Genomic DNA, 14576 nt, shown 5'->3' with positions numbered 1-14576 from the left:
TCAAAAAAGTTAATTGGGAGAAGATCTCTAAAGAGCAGAAGAAAATAGTACTTCAGGATGTTACTGGTGTTTAACTTAATCCTTCTTCTTTTTTTAATCATTATACCAAAAGACATTTGGTACAGTCCACCGTATTTATAACAGTGGTTTATTTCCAACAATAGATTGCCTCCCATGTTTGTTTTAATGCCATTAGTGCCACTAGATAGTAAATATACAAATGATGACATGTGGATCAGAATTATAGGGAGGTGGGCAAGGCACAGAAAGCAGTGTAGTTGGTGTGGGTTGTTGTAGGAGAGGCAAAATGAAATGTACAGCATTTTATTGTGCTTTATAGATCTAATTATTATTTTCATGTAATAATGAAATGTCTAAGAATGAAAATCAGCCATGTTTCTGTCCTTAAAATGTACCTAAATATTTGAAAAATGTATTTCCTAATATCTTGTCTTATTAAAGTGATGATCTAAGGGAAGAGGGGTTTTTAAAGACAAACTTGATACTGCATACAAAAGTTGTTAAAATGGGAAAATAATTTAACTTTTCTGAGTACAGTTGATGACAAATGACCCACTTTCTTGGCAGTTGAATTCTTGGCACAAGCTAAAAATTCCCTGCAATATGATCCAGTCTGCTGTTGTTTATTGGAAAACTGGTTAGTGGCGAGATTGGTGCAAAATAATATAGTTACATACTGGCACAATTGGTTTTTTTCCTGGTAAATAATAGCTTTCATGAAGAGTTGCAGCTCCCTAGCTTTTTGTACTTGCTCACCCATTTTTCAGCCCTTCTTCTGTCACCTGTGTGATTAAGATCCTCATTCTCAGAAAGAAGCCTAGTAGTAGAATATTGGCCTGGACTGAAAAACTGCAGGCCTACTTGCAGTGTGTAAAACCATAGATATTTTTAAGTGGTTAGAGAAATGCTTTAGAGTAGTACATAGTACCATGTTCAGGAGATGTTAACATAGGGATAATTTGTACTCTGTCACACTGAATATAAATTTTCAGCAGCTGTGCTAAATATAGCTACTTTACTTTGATCTGTGCAACTGAGAGCAGTACCTGGCTGCACACATCAAATACCAATAGTGCATAATTTAACCTGAAGGCAAACTCACTATATCAAATGCTTGCATAGGTTTGCTCTTTGTGTAATCCTCAGCTCTAAATTTACTTCAAGATTAGCAGCATGATCAGTATGAAACATTGTGGAAGATACCATAGGAAGAATGATGGGTTGCAGTCTGCCATATTGTCTTGCTGTTCGGTTGGACTGCAGAGTTGATTTAACTTTCTGCTTTTCCCCTTCTCTCTTTTGTGTAGTACAAACAAAATCCAGAAATGTTTAAGCAGACAGCTCGGCTTTGGGCACATGTGTATGCTGGAGCACCAGTTTCTAGTCCAGAATACACCAAAAAAATAGAAAACCTTTGTGCTATGGGCTTTGATAGGGTAAGTATAAATAACTTAAATATTTTCAGTAAGGGCAGGGCAAGTTTATATGTATAAGTACAGGGAATCATCAGTATCATCAGAATCTACTAAAGTAGATTCTCTACTTTCATGACATTGTGTAGATCTAATTATTCTATTTTGCTAATTATTTTTAAGGATTGGAGTTTTAAAATACTACATTATGGATAAATCTTGTGAGCTACCCCTGCCTTTTTGAAACAATTTTTCTATCAGTTATTAGTTGGGATTTAAGAAATGGTAAATTAATGTGTTTTGATTTTCTGTGAACTTTTCATTTCACTTCCTGGAGCTGCAGGTTCACACACTGAAAATATTATTGCTTTTGTTTTCTCATTGCAGAATGCAGTAATAGTGGCCTTGTCTTCAAAATCATGGGATGTAGAGACTGCAACAGAATTACTCCTGAGTAACTGAGCCATATAGAGAGAGCTGCTTCTGTAGTCCAGCTTGCCCCTTCTGGAGGAGCATCACCATCTGTTATTCCTAGGATTCTCTATAGATTCTCTTTCAAAACTGGCACTCTTGCCTGATGATGCTATCTAGGCACTATTGGAGACTGAAAACAAAAGCGCTCTGTAAATAAAGCTAATTAAACGTCTGTGTAAATTTAAAAAGGGGAAATACTTTAATTTTTTTTCTTACTAAATATTGTAAAAATTCTTTGAGCTCAGCTAAGATAATGGGGGAAAACAATGCCTACTTTAGTGTTTAGCAGTGTGACAAAGACTAGCAGGAACTTGCTTCAGGATTTTGATTTAGTAATTCAGAAAGCAACATTTTGAGTGTTAGTCATCAAAATTGTTGGTGCCACTCATCACAGTTATCTTACTGTTTTTAACATGGATCCTATGTGCCTGTGGATTGACCTATATTTGCATGCTTGTACTTAATAGACATATTAGGTAGGGTCGCTGAAGAGAGCACCATTGAAATACTCAATTGCTTTTGTAACTTTTTTCCTGACAGACTTTCAAGACTTACCCAAAGTTCCAAATGGTGACCTATTCAGAACCATTTTCTTTCTAGCTTATTAATTGGGAAACCTGATTCTCCTCTCCATACATCATACTGTTGATTATGTTTCATCATCTGTGGGTATTATGTGTGCCATTGCAGTAGTCTAGGCTCCCCTTTAAAAATATATATTTTGAATTATCAGTAGTGATTTTCATCCATCATATTTTCTACACAATCATGTAAGGAGTATGCCTCAATACAGCACAAAAAGATGGAGCTGGTATAATTTCCTTTTTTTTTTTTTTTTTTTTTTTTTTGTCTTAAATAGCTGTAAAGTGTTCTTCAGTACACTCTGGATAATATGATTTCACAGGGTTTGAAGGAGAGCACAGCTGATTCTCCAGTGTACTGAGAATAAAAAAAAAAAAAACATTTTGAATACTTGATATGATGCAATCAGCTGGTTTTTTCAGCAGTTTTCTAGCTTTATTTTGGGCTTCAGTTTAAGGATTGCTTACCAGGTACTTTAAAATTCAACCTTGCTTGCATTTTTCTCTGGTTAACACATGGAGGCTGTGTTGGTGTTTTTACTGTACATACTTCAAATGCACATAGAAGTAGAAGTGTGTTCTCAATTCAGCTTTTTTTTTTTGGATTGATGTTTCTGATAAATGAGAACTGAAATCTTACCTTGGTTTGTACATACAGTCAGTCTTTTTATTTGTATTAAAATGACATTTCATCCTGAGTGCAAAAGCTTGAAAATTATTAGTCTTGCAACTTCAAACACTAGTACATCTATTTAAAGAGAGCTGTAATGTCTTTGTGAATATGATGCTAACTTTTGAGAGTATATCTGACAAGGAAGTTCAGAGAAATCCTGGGACTAGAAAGTGGGGATTGTGGATAATGGAGTACTGTATCAGTCATCTTTTCTATGACTCTTTTGTTTTGCTTTGGTTTGGGTTTTTTTTTTTTTTTTTTTTTTTTTCCTAGGCTGTGGATTAATGGGGTGGGAAAATCTATGCCTGCTTGGGGTTTTTCTAGAGCTGTGAAGTACAAATTGAAATGGTTTTGCACTTCATGGTCTGTTTATAACTCATATTAGATGAAATCAGGAACATTATGGTATCTGTTAAATACCTGGAGCATAGTAGTAGGGGAACAAAACCAGAAAACAGAGCTATCAAGACCTGGCTAGTTCTGGGGTGTTCCCTGTACTGCTCTGTCTGATGTGTCCAAACTTAAAACAGGGCACAGACAGTAAGTACTTTTAACTCATATCAGTGCAATACTAAATGCATTTGCTTAGTCTTTATACTTACTGCTTTTTAAGGTGTAGTCAGTGATCAGTCTTCTTGGGTTTTCTTGAGTTAGTGTAAATCATTTGCAATGATGCCAAAGGAAATTAGTTGTTTTGACTTTCCTTATATTTATTTATTTTTTTAACAGGAAGCTGCTACTGTTCAGCTGGTTTGCTAAGTGAAAACCAGGGACAGTAGGAAACTGGCAACATGCTACTTGTGTTAATCTCAAGTTGCTGTCTTTTCTGTTATACAGGCTAAGAACTTCTTGATTACATCAACACCTTTTTTTTTTACCCTGGTGGTAAATATGAATTGCTGACTACTTTCCCTTGTTCTTCGCTGCTATTTATCAAAAGAAAGAACTTGGAAATCATTGTTGGGGACATAAAACTTCTCAGTAACGGGCTTCTGAACGTGTCTTTCAGTAAGACCAGTCTCCTAAGAACAGCAGGCTTCTCCAACAGTATGTAAAGTGATAAAGGAAGCCAGGGAAAGGGGGAGAGGGGCAAAATAGGTTCTTAGGTGAGCACAGTCACCTCTGAAATAATGCCCTGTTAAGTTTTACTTCTCTCATGAAGTTACCTCATTTTCTTCTCTACTGCAAAACACTTGTGTTCCCCTTCCCCCTTATGTATAAATGTTGGATTCTGGATTTTGCCCTCCATCCATGTGCTCGGTAGCTTAATGCTAGCTCAAGTGCTGGCAGGAAGCTTCTCAAGAAGTGAGCTGGGAAGGAAGCATGACCCAGCATTAAGGAGACACCTTTGGTCTGAAGTCCCTCTGAATTTTGACATGTTACTCCTTTATAAGGAATGTTTTTGTATTCTTGGTAATTATCAGAGTTGAATATAGGGATAATGTTGTACAAGGTTAGTTTAACTGCAGCTGGGGCTGAGCCCTAGGAATTTTGCTGTTAGTTTCAGCTTATCATTGTGAGACATTGTACATACAAATGGCAGTTCTGTTTTCTGTATCACTGAACATCGCTATATTCAGGGCCCTGTGCATTCACAGATGGGGAGTTGCAGTGCAGCCCACTCCAGCTGTGGACTCAGGCTGCACATTGAGCACTCCTTGCAACAAGAACATGAAACATGGGTACAGTGGCTAAGTACAAATGAATCATGCATTGTCTTCCTCTATTGTGCCAGAAGACGGCTTGAAACAGTCATTTTGAAGTGTAAATGGCCCCGTTTTTCTAAACAAGGTATTGGTAATAACACTCTGGATTGCCAGAACATCCATTGGATTTCACTGCTGAACATTTTAACATGCATCCAGCAAAGTGGTTTATCCTATCTTACCCAATTCCTCCAAGAGCAAAGTACAGCTTTGTTCAGAGGTAGAGAAATGCCCTTTCGTGTTGCCAAAAGCCTCCATTTTCCCATGAGTACCAAAAGCCCTGACTGTATTCCACCCCCTTGCCAAATTCACAGCTTCCTCCCATTCCTTCTGTGAACAAACTGTGTTCTCAGTGTGACAAATTGGTGCATTTTGGAGACAAAAAACCTTAGGAACATATCCTGGAAAGATGCATCATGTAGTGCATTCTGCATACTCCAGACTTTTTTACTATTTTGTTTAAAGCTTGCAACAGAGTACATGGGGCCTTGACTATAATTGGTTCGGTAGTATTTATGAACAATTAGGTACTACTGGTGTATGAATATGTCTTAATTCTTTTCTAATTATCACTGTATTCAACTGTTTTCCATGTAAATTAGTATTGGAACACTGACATAAGGAATATAGAAACTTTTGTTGTTATTGTCTGAAAGGAGGAATTAAATAGCCAGAAAGAATCTTACCTTGTAACACCAAATCTGCATTAGATGGTGTGGGTAACTGAAACATTTAAACTATGCAAATTTAAGCCTAACAGCTGTGACTCAGACTAGGCACTTCAGAGCTTATGTCATTTGGGAAGGGAGAAGGGGAGTGGGGGGAAATCAAAACACAGATTCAAGTGAGTTCTTGTTTACTGCATTGGTCATGCACTGTGTCGGAAAGTTCTGTTTTTAGTGCAGGGGAAATCAACTGTGCATGTCCCTTGTTCCCTTCTGAAACACCACCAAAAGCTGGCTTAGACTTGGAGGCTTGCCTGAAGTGGGAAACGTTAAGTTATTTAGCAAATAAATTGGTTTTACTTAAATGCTGATGAGCAGAGACAATGAGATGAGGTGTCCTCCCCTGCTCTGTTTTGTTGATGGAGCTGATGAGTGGGGACACTGATTTGTGCTTAGTTTTGTATGGTTTTGATGAGCAGCTGGCTCAACAAGATATAGCAAAAGTGCATTTCCTCAGCATCTGTTGCATCATGGAACTAAAGCATGAAAGTCAAGATGCTTCAAAGTCAAGCTTCTTCTGGGAAGACTAAATAGATGTTTTCAGTGTTACCATCCTTGTTTTCCAGGCACAGTTTTCTCCTAGGACTAGGCAAAGGGGCAATCACTTCTTTCTTGCTAGTTTTCTTATCTGTTCCAAACCTATCCGTGAATGATGTAGGTAGCTCTTCCTTCTTGTGGTGTTTGTGTCATCAGCTGATTCATCAACAGACTCACAAGACCAACTGTTGTCAATGCATTTGGCTTCTGGCTTGGTTATTCCAGCTGCAGTGCTCTGTTGGCAGCAACCTGACTTTGGATTTGTTCTCACTGGACAAACTCTTTGAATCATTTGCCCTGTACTGTGCTGTGATGTTCGATCTGTGCTGTTACCTGCTTTGTAGGCATCAAACTGGCTCCGGGATCGCTCATGGTGCCGAGCCCTTCATCGATAACCTAAGTTCAGATCACGGCTCGACAGCCGAGGAAATGTACTGTGCCAATGCTGTGCTTGCCTGGTGTACGATCCTCTGTGCGGTGTCTGAAGAAGGCTGCCATCATAGGAATGCTGATGTCAACTGCTGGAGAGCCCTGCTTTTCACTTACCTTTTCCATCCTAAATTCTGACTTTTCTAGTGAATAAATATTTACCTGTAAGTACTGCAGGAGATTGGTTCCTGAGCACCAGACTTCCTGTGGAGGTGGAACAGGGGTGGGGAGGCTGGAATGCAGCATCAGTGTTTTTTGTTTTGAAAATAAAAGCTACACAAACACTTTTGTAAACAAATAATTTTTTAAATAAACACACATTTTAAAAGATGTTGATTTTTCACTGGGAATGCTTAACAATAAATGCATGTTTCCCTGAAAACAGTTTTCATTTTATTTCTGGCAATTCAGATTGTTTTAAGATTACAGGGTCTACTGCCTCCATGTCAGTAACAAGAGAGAAAGGAATGATTATTTTCATGGTGCACATTAAAAATTTTTGAAGAAGAAAATTGTGTAAATAGAAGTTGTGTAATGGAAGGGTGTGTTATTTCAACCAGGACTGCCTCATGTGATGGCCTGACCATCCTGCACCACCTCGTCTCCTTTCAAAGGCTGCATCTGAAGAAACAAAGCCAGTACCACAGAGGAAAAGTTCTCTCTGGATTCCCTGCACCACTTATGTTCATGTCATCTTTGTACATTTTAAACTGTGTACCTCAAACTGCAGTTGGTTCATGCACGGGGAGGCGACAGCCTGGTGGCTAATGGCAGTGCCCTGCCGCTCAGCTCTAGGAGAATCTAGCAGAGGTGATGACTATGGATTTACTACCAGTACGAACTTCACTTTTTTGGCATTTGTCAACGTTTGTTAAATGGAGTAAGGCAATTTGAAGGCAGCGGCTGCACAGCTGGAGCAACGAGCAGCCAGTTTGCTGTGGAGCTGGTTGTAATACTGTGTTTCAGATCTGCGTCCCATCTTCAGGTGTGTGTTTGTCCCTGGGCAAGTTTTGCAGGTTTCTGGGCAGGCTCTGCCAGCTGGTATAGTGCTGCACTGGTTTATGGTGTAAGATGTTGTTTGGGATTTTTGTTTAATTTTACTGTCATCAGGAGCTGTGTCGTATTGTGGTACCTCATTCTTTAAGAGAGGTGAGGGAGGGGGAGTACTCCCCAGTCCCTCTCCTGCAGGTCTTAGCCTGATGTTAATTCAGAATAAAAAAAAAACCCAACATTTTCCCCAGTTCATGTAGTTAGACACTGACATGAGTAACTGAGAGCTGCTTTATACTGAAATACTTGTGAAGTTGTCCAACAGCCTTGTCATTTCTTCCAGCGCCCCAAAACTGGAAGCGAGTTCACAGCTGAAATGGACTGATGGTGCTTGCTAGCTTGACTTGTCCTGTACTTAGTTTTCTGTTTCAGTGGCTGTAATACTGACACATTTGGCTCTCAGACGGGTAACTGATACCTCCAATACAGCAAATCCAGGATTTTAAATTGTTTTTAAGGTCAAGTCTGGATCTGGAGCACCCGTGTCTGATATATTGTCAAATAAATTACATTGCTTCACTTAGTGGCTGCTTTGTGTTGAAATACATTAATTCTTTAGGTGGGTTTATGACAGCCTGGTACAAAATAAAGGGTAATAAACTGGGCTGGTGAGGAAAATATGGGGGGAAGTGGGAGGCGGGAGAGAATCTGTTTTGTGGTGATGATACCTGAGCCACCAGACCCTTTAGCAGCCCAAGTCCTCCATGTACTGCTGCCTTTGCTTGCAAATGGTGCAGGGCACAGGCTTGTGGCCCCCTGCTCTGTAGTGGGTGGGGAGAGAGACAGTGCCATGGTCTCTTCCCTTTGTCTTTCCCAAAAGCTCTTCTCATAACTGGCAGTTTAAAAACATCATGATGGTGAATAGGTAAAGCTCCTGCTGACCCTGAGAGGTTTGGGAAGTTCCCTGCAGCTGAGCCACATTGCTGTATCAGGGCAAAGCCACCTATCCCCATTTTTATAGTTCTACCTGCTGCTCAGGTGCAGGGGTGGGTAGGAGGGTGCCTTTCTTGGAGGAACATTTTGCTGGTTATAGCCTCCTAAAATAGGAGCCAGTTATGCACCAAGACAGATTTTAGTTCAAAAGCAGAACTGGTTGGTCCCATTTCACACTGCAGTCAGTCCTAACAAAGAGTGAGCACTGGAAATCCTGTCATTGCCACAGCTTTAAATTTCCATCAACACAAGACTGGAGAACAAACACCAAACACTAAGTGGGTCCCAGGTGCTTCTGGAAGTGGTGGCCATCATATCTTCACCTTGCTGCAATAAACTGTTGGGTGTGAAGTGGTTTATCTGTGTAAAAAGTGGCTTAAAGGATCCAAAGCTGTCAGTGCAAATGGAATGAAAACACCTGATTTTTTTTTTTTCCTGTTAAAGAGGCAAGAAATGAATCCTGTGTATGAACAATCTGCTGGGATGGGGACTTGCTCACTTTGCTTGGCATATGTGTTGCCTACTATAGGTTATTCCACATTCCAGTCCTTCAATGGTCTGAACCACATAAAAAATACTGGGATAAAGTGTCTCCAGGCCATGCTTATCAGGAGAGAGACCTATTTGGAAGAAAACATGTACGAACAAAGTAGTTACTAAAAGTTCACTGAGTCAGACAATGCTGGGGGTGGGGGGGGAACAAAGCACAAACCAACCCCAAACATTTCTTAAAAAGCAAAGAGGGAAAGTAATTCTTTGTAATGTTTGTGTGCCATTCTTTTCACCTGTGAATGGTTCTGATCTATGAGGAATTCAGGAAGGGGAAGTGCAGAGTCCTGAACCTGGGGAGGAAAAACCCAGGCACCAGTACAAGCTGGGACAACTGTAAAGCAGCTTGGCAAGAAAAGGACCTGGGGGTTTGGGATCTGGACCAAGCTGAACATGAGCCACCAACCTGTGCTCCTGGCAAAGGCAGCAACCTGTGTCCTGGGCTGCACGAGGCAAAGTGACAGCAGCAGGCTGAGGGAGGTGATCCTGCCTCTCTGCACAGCCCTGCTGAGGCCACATCCAGCAGCAGTGCCAGGCCCTGCTCCGCTGGGATGGGCCAGAGGGAGCCGGCTGTCCACACAAGAGACTGTGTACTCGGGGGGCCTGGGTCTGTTAGATGGGGCTGAAAAAGAAGCAAAGAGACACAAAAGGGGCCACATCCTGCAAGTGAAATGACAAAGCCCTCTTAATAGCAAAAAGGTTTAAAAACCTCACCATCAACCCAAAAGAAGAAACAACCTATGTTTTGGCTTAAAGGTATGTTTTGGAAAGAAAGCAGCTCAATGATGCAGAATCAAATGACATTCTGCTATCATTTTGGCCAACTGCTTTGGGCAGCTTCCAAAACCACCCTCATGAAAGAATGCATGCAAGGGAAATGCTTAGAGCAGGAACCCTGCTCTGCTCCCCTGGCAACGACTACCCCTGGCACGTGGTGCAGCTCCCATTGGCAGCAGGAAGGGGCTTGGGCACAGCAGGGTAAGTGGTCTTCTGGAGGAGAAACTCATTACCATTTCAAGGCTGAAGAGTGACCAAATAAAAAATAGACCTGAGCTCTTGAGATCTGAGGAATTTGGCAAATGTTTTAGTAAATTTAACAGAAGGCACCTATGCCTCTGATTGTAGCTCTGGGGGTAGAGGTGCCCTCAAAAATGGCCAAACAGCCCCATATACATAGTGGGTCTGTGGGAAAATAGTGTGTTGGTCAGACACAACATGCTTGGAGACAGTGTGTAAGGAGATGGGAGTGAGGTAGTGGGGAAGAAGTGGTGCCACAGCACTGGCAGGGCCCATCTCCCTCTCCACAGGCACAAGAAAAGCTCCAGAGAGCAGAAGCCTATGGCCAACCTGGGTGGGGGGTGATGAGTCAGAGGAGTGGGTGCAGTGATGGGTCTTTTGCTGTGACCAGTCAACTACAAGGGATGTGATCTCAGGTTGGTATTAATTGGTTGGGAAAAAGTTTGGCCTGGAAATAGGAAAATTTTCCAATTTCCATTAATTTCTCTAGGGATGTATATCTGGCACTATTTGTTTACACTCTCCTATTTAGGTATTTACACACATTGATACACTCTGAAGGATGATCTCACCAGGAAGGTATCTGTAACTCGGAGAGCCAGAGATAGCACCACATCTACCTCATGGTCAAACACATCACGATCTTCTCTGTGCAGTCTGTGAGGGTTTGGTGTTTCCTACATGTGTGGGAACTAGAAAGGATTAAAAATACACCCTATTTCTGCATGGGGGGGATGCTGGATCTCCTGTCATGTCTTGAGAGACTCCTATCAGTCCAGATGAGACTGATGGGTCAGACCTCTGCCATCAGCATAAACCCAGCTTGTTTCTGGTTTGGAGACAGAAACCAGGGCACGCCATGACTCCCCATTTGCTTCACAGCCATTGGACCCAACACCAAACAAACAGCCATAATCACCTTCCATCTCTTCCTTCAAGAGCTTTGGTGCATCAGAGTCAACACATCAATTCCTGCTTCCAGGGCAATGAGAGAAATAAATGCCTTAACGAAGAAGCAGAACATGTATTTCTTGTTCTGGAGCAGCATTATGAACACACCTGAACTTTTGAGGCTGGCAGGGCTATAGGAGGATGCTCAGTCTTCCAGAGCTGTTGGGTCAAGCAGGCCTTTTGCCTGAGCTGGCACATTGCTGAGACTACATGGCTGCCAGCATGACCTAAGTGAGCTACAAACTGGCTTGGATAACCTCTGTGCTCCCAGTGAAAAGCAGATGTCTCCTCATGGCTGTCCCTCCTTACCAAGCAACACAAGACTCAACTGCACCATCCACTTGTGTTGCCCACGGAGGTCTCAGTTCTGCTGACCATGGACAGAGCTGCACAGTTGGTGATGACTCCACCAGGTTCAAAGTTGAATGGCTCCTGAATAATTTCTTGCCAAAGCTGAAGGGGTCACCATGAGCCTGACTTCCTCCTGTTGGCCCACGCACTGCAGGCCAAAAGTCCTGGTAAAAAGTGTCAGGGCTTTCCCTAGGCCGAGAGAAGATGCTCTGTTGCAAGTCAGAAAGGTCTTTCCAATGGATGATCAGGAGGATTTGTTCCAATGGTATGACTGCCCTTTGCCTGATGTGACACCAGGGCTCTGAGGAACAGGCTCACAGCATCTTCCAGCACGTGTGATGCTGACCGAGTTGGGCTGCAGAGCTGCTCCTACCAACTGCCAGAGGACGTGTGGCTGTGCCTTCACCTTTGTCGGCCTGAGTGAGCAGGAGGTCTGAACTGCAACAAACCTTTGGCTGTGGTCCCACTCATCTCTTTACAAGCAGGTGCACATGCCAAAAACTTGCTCATCTCCTTTCAGACAGCAAAAATTAGGGCTGGGAAGCTCCCCCAAGTCAGAGATGTTCCCATTCTGAATCTAAAGTATACTAGGGAGTGATTTGTGGAAGCAATCATCCTATGGGTCACCACACTGACTTGGTGCTAAGGAATCTCTGATGGGAGTACTGGGTCATTCACCTGCTTTGGTCTCTCATTTAGAAATACAAAATAAAAGGACATCCTGGATCCACTCTCCTGACTCAGGCTGTACAGCTAGGAAGGGACAGGTTGTCAGCAACCACTTCCAAGTTCTGCTTCTGAGGAAGTTCTATCTTGTTTTCTGTCTTTGAGGAACTGAGGCAAATCAATCCACAGAATGTGTGGATTGAAAACTCTTCAGGAATGGAAGCTACTGTTGGTCTTTGAAGTTTAAGAGTATTTTATAGTTTGAGCTTCCTTCTGGCCATCTGAATACCCGGGGTACTCATCAGCATGATGATTCCCTCCTGTCAGAAATTCAAGCAGGGGAAGCCTTCAAGGGACACAAGTCCTGCTGCTGTACAGGACTTTGCTCTCCCTGCTTTTGAACACCTTGCTGCTCCCTCTGCAAATCTGTTCCTGCCCCCAGATAGAGCGCCCTGGGCTGAGACCAGCCACTCTGTGACTAATCTGTTAACTTGACATTCAAGAGCCAGTCTGATGCTGAACTTGGTCCAACAACGTAAGCTAAGTATCTACCAGCTGGAAGCACATTTTAGATAACATTTTGTTACTTATCAGTTCTAAAACTTACAGGGCTTGTCAGCATATGCAGAAAAGGTTTGTAGTGTGTGTTATTTCTCCTGTTTAAGATTGCTCTAGGCAACATTATTTTTTTATCCAAAACAACTACTCAGATTTAGTTTTGTTGAGTGGAGAGGTTTAACTTAGTACATTACAAAGCATGTTCTCAGAACAGCTTTCCTGTCTTACTTGTGATGAAATCATGTAGTCTAGGCATCAGAAGACAGAAAAAAACAGAAATAAATGTGTATCTACTAAGAAATACAGCCAGACTTTTATGAAGATGGGAATTTAAAATATGATAAGAACATAGCTCTAATTAGCTATGTAAATGAATGTGAAACCTCAGCACCTTTAAATCCTACACTGGTAAAAAGCCATAAAGACTAGGTTTTATCAGGCTTCCTATTAATTGCACATTAACAAGTGAAGAACTCTGAGCATCAGTTTCCTTATGTTAATGGGATAATCCCCACTTGTATGAACAATATTTGAAAACTGATAGATGGGCAAGCCACACACACCCCCCACCCCCCTTTTCTTTGAAATACTTTGCCTTCAATTCCAGAGTTTTATACTCATTACTCTTTAATAAATCTTCATTTTGAAGACCTCAGCAGCACTGGCAATGCATCAATGATGTCTGTGTAAGAGAGGTGCTGTGCTCTCTGCCCTGCCTCTCCAGGCTGCCCCGTGGGCACCAGCAAGGGAACGGGGCGGGCAGGGGGGCTCTGCACAGCCCTGGCTGGGCAAGTTCTGAAAAGAGCCACTGGGGGCCACCTTTCTGGTAGTTCTTGTAAGCTGCATTCTGGCTCAGCCTATTATGCCCAGCATAATTTGCTGTATGATTGTACCAAGTGACTCTACTGATAATCAGCATATGACAATAACTCAAATGTCCACATTAAAAAAAAAAAAAAAAACAAACAGAAAAAAAACATAATTCCAGCTGGAGAAAGACAATTGAAAGCCATGCTCTGAGCATGGCAGTGAACCTCCAGAAACTTCTTCTAACCTGTATCATTCTATGATGATTCATTGAGTAATGTGACATTGTGACTAATTAAAAATTGACCACAGAAGATAAAAAAGAAAAAATCCAATAATTATCCACTTGGCAAAAAACAAAGCTTTTGGAAATAAATCTGAATTATTTGCAAGATCTGTCGAGTCCAGATTTCAGACAGCTGTTAAAGGCACATCACTAAGTATGAGAACTCATTTCTAAGAAAAAGCAAGTTTTTTTCAGGTAGCACCAGAAAACTTTGAACTAAAACATTTTAAAATTAGTTTAAACCAAAAAACTCTAACTTTCATGAGAGGGAAGTATTTGACCAGAGCACTAAAGAGAAACTGCATTACAATCAGTAAATCCACTTTGTGAAATTATTTCAGTTTTAGAAATCAAACCCCTGAAAGATGTGTAATCAAATGATTTTAAAATCTCCTCTCTGTCAAAAGCATTTCAAATCCTTCAGGTCAAAGCACTGCAGGTTGCTTTAGAAAGGGAGCTGCACACACTGCTTTATGCACAAAGCCTGATTTCTTGTTACAGAAGAAAAATAACACCATCTACACACTTGCTAAGAGAGACTTAAGTCGTGTTGAAGAGCACACAACTGCACCCTACCCATTTCAGGAGCACAAGCAATCCCTAATGCCAACAGTATCCAGCTCTTCTATATGAATCAAGGGATTTCAAAACAATTTGCAGAAGAGAAATGGGGAACTGAGGCAGTGGGAAGCAAAGCAAACTCCTCACTGTCACTCTGCACACCAACCCAACCCCCTTCACAAGATAAAGCACTGTAACTTCACCTCAAAAACGCAACTTTTTAACTACATTACTGCCTGCGTTACAGCTCCTTTGCTCTGTACAGTACTTCTGTGAATGTCCAAGACCA

The 14576-nt window shown here is 41.6% G+C and overlaps 1 protein-coding gene across 3 annotated transcripts in view; it reads left to right on the top strand.

The window, feature by feature from the left end:
- UBE2K (ubiquitin conjugating enzyme E2 K) overlaps positions 1-8131 on the top strand; it is a 44766-nt gene extending 36635 nt beyond the window's left edge. For 2 of the 3 annotated variants that reach the window (XM_053975195.1, XM_053975196.1), the window contains 2 exons: positions 1329-1457; positions 1821-8131. In XM_053975195.1, the coding sequence (XP_053831170.1) occupies positions 1329-1457; positions 1821-1895 (204 nt within the window). In that variant the 3' untranslated portion in view covers positions 1896-8131. The remainder of the gene's footprint in view (positions 1-1328; positions 1458-1820) is intronic. The other variant, XR_008436689.1, reaches the window with a different exon arrangement.
- Positions 8132-14576: the final 6445 nt, after the last annotated feature.

The sequence above is a fragment of the Vidua macroura genome, chromosome 4 (genome assembly GCF_024509145.1).
Source record: "Vidua macroura isolate BioBank_ID:100142 chromosome 4, ASM2450914v1, whole genome shotgun sequence".
Classification (NCBI taxonomy): domain Eukaryota; kingdom Metazoa; phylum Chordata; class Aves; order Passeriformes; family Viduidae; genus Vidua; species Vidua macroura.
Note: the sequence above shows the minus strand (reverse complement) of the source record. Positions and strands in the feature narration are given on the sequence as shown.